Here is a 6994-nt window from a genome sequence, read left to right on the forward strand (position 1 = left end):
TTTTTGATTTAGATTTTAGAGTTTATATTATGTTTACTAATTTATCCTTTTTTACGCCCTTATTAATTGATCTTGAACCTTTGGGCGTATTTCTATTTGTTAATTGTTTTTTATGTTATAAGATTACAAGAATGATAAGTTATTTCAATTCTATTTTTAATTTGACAAGTGAATTCATACTCTAATTTTATAAATTTTAATATTAAGAATTGGTTGGTTCGGTTCCGGTTCCAATCCGATCAGATTCTATAGTTAGATATGTAATCGATTGTTCAATAAAATTCTCTTTAATAGTTGATTTGATACGATTTTCTTTGAAATCGAATTGCATCGGACCAAATCCACTCTTACTTTGAGTTGATTTTCAAAGCTGTACAAAGTCATTCCAGCAGCATTGATTTGGCATTTGAAGATTGAGTGATGCTTGGTTACCAGGGCCACATGGGCCCGGCCCTGGTAAAAAGGATTCATCCTCGAATTTTTTTTTTTTTGATAACCCAAGTGTCCCAGCTTAGCCGGACTAAATCCTGGACCTCTAGCCCCCGGCCCCTCAGTGACTAGTGGAGGTAAATCGCAGGTTGTGCCCTTGTTGGTTCCCAGGTTCCCACATGACTTTTACTCCTTCCCCAAAGGGACCCTCCTCCATGGTTATTACATCACCAAGCTGCTCCAACCCTTCCTCTGGTTATTACATCACTTGACTGCTCCAACCAGGAATCGAACCCCCCACACTTGGTTCCAAAGCCCCCCAATGTGATTGTTCCGCCAACTTGGATGTGCCCTGGGGGGCGATTCATCCTCGAAAATTTGCTAATACGGACGGTGGGACACTCCACCAACAACAAGCATACATGGTCATAACAATTCCCTTTGTACATACATTTAAAGGTTTAACACGTGTAGAAAGTTAGTAGGTAGCGGGAGGGCAATTATGAATGTGAATTGTGCTACAGTTGCGTTTCTTCGACAATTTTGTTGATATTGTAGCACATTAAGGCCATGTTTCATTCTCATTATTTCCTCATTAAAATGAAAAATATGATCGTTATTTATCACATTAAGTTATCATATTTGACTTTTTATTTTTTGTATGAGACCCATAACGATTATATTTTTCATTCTCATTTTTATAGAATAATGTGGATCAAACGAGGGCTAAGAGTGCTTGAGAGCCATTTTATGTAAAAATACATTTTGGAGTAGTAAATTGTTGAAAAATAAAGAAAAGTTTTTGATTTACGTGTAATATTATTTTAATGAAGAATATGTGGTTAAAAAGAAGAGAGAGAAAAATGCATTTTGTAAAAATTGGTACCAAACGGGGCGTAAAATAGTAATGCCATTTAATTTCAGTGCCACTACAATTTCAATATAAATGACATTATATAACATCAAGTGGTAGTGAAAATATTACCTCAAGAAAGATGTTCACCAACCAAACTCGCCATCCACCCTACGGCAACTCCTACGTTTCTTTGACAATTAAAATTGTCTTTTAACCTACCTCCTCCTCTCTCTGGTTCTGTCACCGAAGATAATCAAACTCTGACCTGTTCTTGTAAGTGAACTTCTTGCACTGTCTGTCTGTCTCTTTAGTCTCCTAGATTACTTACTTCATTTTCCGTTGCTTATCGCTCATTAGACGCCAATTTTATTTTCAAGAAAGTGCAACAATTTCTTGATGGGTAGAATCCCATTGTAATTTTTTGCAAGTTTCATTTTTTTCTTAATTAACTGTTAAAGATTCAATCTTTATTATTCTGTTTTTGTTCATTATTTGTATGAAATTATATGGGATCATTTTATTTTGTTTTACTTTTGCAGTGAGTATATTTTATAGATTTTATTGTTTGACAATTCACAAAATATGAATTAATATGGGCGATATGAAATGTAATCATTTTTACCTGAAGACAATCACTGGCTTATCTAATCTATTCCTGTTTTTTTATTTTTGTTTGCTACTTTCAAGTGAATATTCTTTTGTTGGCTGATTGTAGTTTTGCCTGTAAAATCCTAGGAATCTTGGGCTAAAGTGATTACTATTCTGATGGCAAAAGAGGTTATAACCTCAGATGAACAGGTAATTTTCAGTCTAAATTTCCGTGTCTCAGAATGTAGGAGGAAACAAATTGGTGACTCTCCATATCTTTTCCTTGCTGTTGCATTTGCTTTCAGTAAGTACCAATTGAATGATGAAATGTCTGCCGGTTGGCTATATCGTTCCTTTAGGTTGTTCTTGGTGAGGAAATTGGCCATGTGAGATTGATCACCTTGAACCAGCCCCGGCGATTAAATGTTATTTCATCTAAAGTGGTATGTTGAAGGAATAGACTCCATATTGTTCTGTTATTGTTTTCGTTTCTGTGATGAAGGGACATCTCAGACTCTCAGTATTCTTTGACTAGGTTTCTTTGCTAGCAGAGTACCTGGAAAAATGGGAAAAAGATGATGATGCAGAGCTCATACTGATCAAGGTATAATTCGGAGCTATTACTCGTATTATGAAATTTGATGATTGATTAGTAGCATTTTTGCCTTTATGTCTACAATTTCCTCAGAAGTTTAGATGTAAGTTGCTCATGTTTTCTTAGGGAGCTGGACGTGCTTTTTCTGCTGGTGGGGATTTGAAAATGTTCTATGATGGAAGGACGTCGAGTAAGTAACTTAAGAGTACAAGATCTTGATCTGTTCAGCACTGCAAATGTTCCCTTAGCAATCTATTATTTTTTTTCTCAGAGGATTCATGTCTTGAAGTGGTTTATAGAATGTATTGGCTTTGTTACCACATCCATACATATCAGAAAACACAGGTATGATCATGACATACATCAGTGACTTGAAATCTTTACACAAAGGGAATCAAATATTCCTGAAAATTTGTGGAGTCCTTGCTGAGATCTACTATCTGTAATTACCTTGTCAGGTTGCTCTAGTTCATGGAATTTCTATGGGTGGAGGTGCATCCTTGATGGTTCCGATGAAGTTCTCTGTTGTCACTGAAAAGACTGTTAGTACTGAGTCTTCTTGCTTTTATTTGGATTTTGATCTTTTGGCTCTGAAAGACCATAGTCTAGTCTGCAGTCAATCTACTATGCCTTCTGAGATGCATCTCATCAATATTTTATGCTAGGTTTTTGCGACTCCTGAAGCAAGCATAGGCTTTCATACTGACTGTGGCTTTTCATACATTCTTTCCCGCCTCCCTGGGCATCTAGGTAATATCAAGAAAAAAATTCTTTTTCCTCTATTTATTCTCCATGAATAAAGACATTTGTGCATTACAAATGTATGCAGGGGAATACTTGGGCTTAACTGGGGCAAGGCTGAATGGTAAAGAATTAGTTGCAGCAGGACTTGCTACTCATTTTGTCCCTTCTGAGGTAATATGATGGTACCTTAGACGGTGATGACTACTTCCAAGGAAAAGCATGCACATGCACTCACACAGTCACGTTTTTGGGGTTCAAAGTCTGAATTTATACTCTCAATTACCTGTGTTAGATGTTTTAAATTTCTTTTTTCAGATATGAACTCATTGCCATGTTATGAGTTAAACAGTTTCTTCTTTTTGAATTCATTGCATATGTTATGAGAGTTGAAATAATTTATCTGTATGTGTGTGTGTGTGTGTGTGTGAATATATATATGTGTGTGTGTGTGTGTGTGTGTCCAAAGTATTGGATTCGATGTGCTTGTATGCCACAAGATATAATGAAAAACAAAGGTAAATCTTTTCCTGCATTTCTAGGAACAGTCCACCATATATTGTGTGTATCAGATTAGAAAGATTTGTGTGGAGAAGAGAAGTGCAGTTTCACTGGGCATCTACAAGCAGTCGCCAATATTTTGATTTGCTTCATCATGTCCTCGCTCTATCACTCTGAATTTTGTTATTACAGTGGCTTATGTCATCTCATTCCCTATTATATGCTGAACTTTTGACAGCGATTTTGGTGTTCTTGATTCGTTTTAAGTAAGATTTATTTATTTATTTATTTTTTCTTTTCTTTCCTGCTATTAACAGTGAACAAATAGTTGCAAGTTTTGTTGATCTTTATAATTTTCATTTAATCGCATCTGGAGCCTAACACATTTCTAATGGACCTTGAAACATGTCGGCCACATAAAATTTTAGAGAATTATTTTTCATAAACATATGGCTTATTAATCTCATGTATGACATTTTTTATGCACTAGAAATTACCTGAGCTAGAAAAGCAGTTGATAAGCTTGAATAGTGGTGAAGAGAATGCTGTCAAATCTGTCATTGAGGAATTCTCTGTAGATATTCAGATTGACGAAGGAAGTGTCCTAAACAAGTAATGTGTAATTTAATGAAAGTACATTTGCTATTTTCAAATGTTAACAGGATTTACATATTTAAGTTTTCACACAGGAGGGCAACAATGGACTTGTGTTTTTCCAAGGAGACTGTGGAGGATATCATATCATCACTTGTGAGTGATTTCTATTGTATGGGAATCGTGTAATAGCAATTTATTTGTCTTACGAGAATCACAAATTGATGTGTACTTTTATTCAGGAAGCTGAAGCGACCCAAGAAGGAAATGATTGGATGACTGCAACCCTTCAAGGCCTAAAGAGATCATCACCAACAGCGTTAAAGATAACATTTCAGTCGGTAATGATTTTTCTAATTCCATTCTTTGCTGCTGCAGAAGTAATATGTACATCATGTATTTTGAAAGTACTCGCGATGTATTACAGTATCCAACATTTTTATTCAAGCTGAAGAAATTAGGGTTTCTTTTATTAACAACACCCCGTTGCAGATCCAAGGATTATATATTGGCAAACAAGCAACATCCTGTTTATTATTGATTTTAAACAAAAATAGCATAGGTGAGGATGTTAAGATGTGAGTATGACTAATACTAAGATATATTAACGAAGAAACGAGGGCACATGAGAAGCATCAAAGGAGGATAGAAGGGAACAGCATTTTAGGTGATTCATACTTGTCGTGTATAAAGCTACAGAGATTACCAGTCAGGAGCAATGTGATTCCAGTAGAATAAACTATCCAAAATTAAACACGATCTGGTATGGTTGCAAAAGAAATTGATTTCATTCGGTTTTTGGTAGATGTAGTGGTTGATCGAACAGAGTTACAGAAAATGATTCATGTGACCTATCTATTTCTTTTAAGAAACAAGGCTTAGTATATTTTGTTGTTTTTGTATTACATATCATAATTAGGTTGGATTATGAATTGCTATTAAACTATTTCTTCTCATTCTATGTTAATTTCTAGGCCGCCTACTAGTCACATTGTCTTCAGAGCATAAAAATTTTCCCTGACTCTTGTCCTGAATGTTGCTTTTTAAATACTTCCAGATTCGTGAAGCAAGGAAACAAATATTGTCGGAGTGCCTAAAGAAAGAGTTTAGGCTCACAATGAATATTCTTCGGACTGTAATATCTGGTGATGTCTATGAGGTAATATAGAAAAAAATTTACCTTTTTTTTTCCAATAGGGATGCACAGTTCAATTTCAGGGTGTTCTTATTCTCTCTCTAAGTGATCCAATTTCTCATCTTTCCTTAGGGGATCAGAGCTTTCACAATTGATAAGGATAACTCTCCCAAAGTACTCTCTCTCTCTCTCTCTCTCGGCTTCTGTGCATGTTTACATGTCCTTGTCCAAATTGGAGTGTTTTTGCATGGCTGATGAAAATCGGAAAAAAAGTGTGAAACTTTTTTGCCTTTTTGTTTAAGGAGTTCGTGCTGTTAGCTCGTTAAAATTGAAACTAGACATTCCTACGTTCCACCATGTAAGGAATTTTCCGAAAATAGGTTGAGAAAAAAAAAACGAAAAGAATTAGGATGCACACACGAACCAAAACGACTATCAACAGCACAACCAAAATTTACATATGATAACCACCTTATTCTCTCTCTCTCTCTCTCTCCCCCCTTTTCTTCAACTTTACTACAGTGGGATCCCTCTACTCTGGAGAAAGTGGAAGCTGAGAAATTGAACCTCGTATTCCAGCCATTCGAAGAGGATTGGGAGCTCAAGATTCCTATAAGAGAAGATTCCAGGTTAGTATGCCTACCTTAGAGGTGTATGCTTGTAATTTTTTCCATGATCTTCTCTCTTTAAAATACATTTACTGCAAGGTAACTGATATTTTCATTCTTCCAACCAAATTGAATTGCAGATGGGAAGGAAAATATGAAGATTCGCCTTATGCACCTTCAAAGTGAGCCCAGAATCATATAGTTTGTTCTCTGGGCTGATTATGTATTCAAGTTTATGGTACTGAAATTCTGCAGGAATAAGTAGGACTAATATGAGTTAATAAAATGATTCCTTTTCCACTGGGGGAAAAATATTGAGAAACGTTATATGTGTTTGAGGAGACGCAATTAAGAAGAGTAATGTTTATGAAAATGTATTTAGAAAGATTGTGACATTTCCAAATTCGAATAGACACAAATAAGTCTACAAATATTTTTATTTTCGTCGATTTCGCAAAGGATTTTAATTTTTTTTAAGTTCTCGATTTTAATTTTGTTAGTGGAAGACTAGGTAAACAACAATGAGTTTAGTTTCATTCGATCTTGAGAAGCGAATTGCTCAATTACCAATTGTCCATTCATTAGTAGAGGCAAATAGCGATTTGAATAAAGTAATACTATGTTTTATTACTCATTTTTATCATTTGGTTGTGAATTCAACAAATAGGATTGATCCAACATTCTAAATTGAATGAATAATGCTATTTGCAGTTGCTCACTGCGGCAGTTGTTCTACGTGGCATACACATGACAGGTGGTAATTTGATGCATTAATGAATAAAAAAATTATCATATTAATGCATCAAATAATTACCTGCCATGTATATACCACGTAGGGCGACTACCGTAGTAAGGACTGTAAATAGCATTACTCAAATTGAATACAACATTGCTTTGAAAGATAATCTACATTTTTCTTGGAAAAATTGACAATATTTATTTTCAGA

At 35.1% G+C, this 6994-nt stretch overlaps 1 protein-coding gene across 4 annotated transcripts; it reads left to right on the top strand.

The window, feature by feature from the left end:
* Nucleotides 1-1395: 1395 nt before the first annotated feature.
* On the top strand, nucleotides 1396-6491 carry LOC111380925 (3-hydroxyisobutyryl-CoA hydrolase-like protein 5). 4 transcript variants are annotated; one of them, XM_023004597.1, is made up of 16 exons: nucleotides 1396-1558; nucleotides 2021-2083; nucleotides 2233-2316; nucleotides 2409-2477; nucleotides 2595-2658; nucleotides 2740-2813; nucleotides 2927-3010; nucleotides 3134-3218; nucleotides 3298-3383; nucleotides 4201-4322; nucleotides 4400-4460; nucleotides 4547-4645; nucleotides 5362-5463; nucleotides 5572-5613; nucleotides 5962-6068; nucleotides 6188-6491. In XM_023004597.1, the coding sequence occupies exons 2-16, from the start codon at nucleotides 2051-2053 to the stop codon at nucleotides 6231-6233; spliced, it is 1158 nt and encodes a 385-aa protein (XP_022860365.1). In that variant the 5' UTR covers nucleotides 1396-1558; nucleotides 2021-2050; the 3' UTR covers nucleotides 6234-6491. The 4 variants fall into 4 exon arrangements, with proteins under 4 accessions (XP_022860365.1, XP_022860369.1, XP_022860366.1 ...); XM_023004598.1 differs by having other exon boundaries at nucleotides 1401-1558; nucleotides 2001-2083; XM_023004600.1 differs by lacking the exon at nucleotides 1396-1558 and adding an exon at nucleotides 1605-1685.
* Nucleotides 6492-6994: the final 503 nt, after the last annotated feature.

The sequence above is a fragment of the Olea europaea genome, unplaced genomic scaffold, assembly GCF_002742605.1.
Source record: "Olea europaea var. sylvestris unplaced genomic scaffold, O_europaea_v1 scaffold2231, whole genome shotgun sequence".
NCBI lineage: Eukaryota > Viridiplantae > Streptophyta > Magnoliopsida > Lamiales > Oleaceae > Olea > Olea europaea.

Excerpts from the sequence above, each read along its gene's own strand:
- LOC111380925 (XM_023004597.1), top strand. The coding sequence starts at position 2,051 with ATGGCAAAAGAGGTTATAACCTCAGATGAACAG. Across the intron at positions 2,478-2,594 it reads CAGAGCTCATACTGATCAAG|GGAGCTGGACGTGCTTTTTC; the intron begins GTATAATTCGGA and ends ATGTTTTCTTAG. Across the intron at positions 5,464-5,571 it reads TATCTGGTGATGTCTATGAG|GGGATCAGAGCTTTCACAAT; the intron begins GTAATATAGAAA and ends ATCTTTCCTTAG.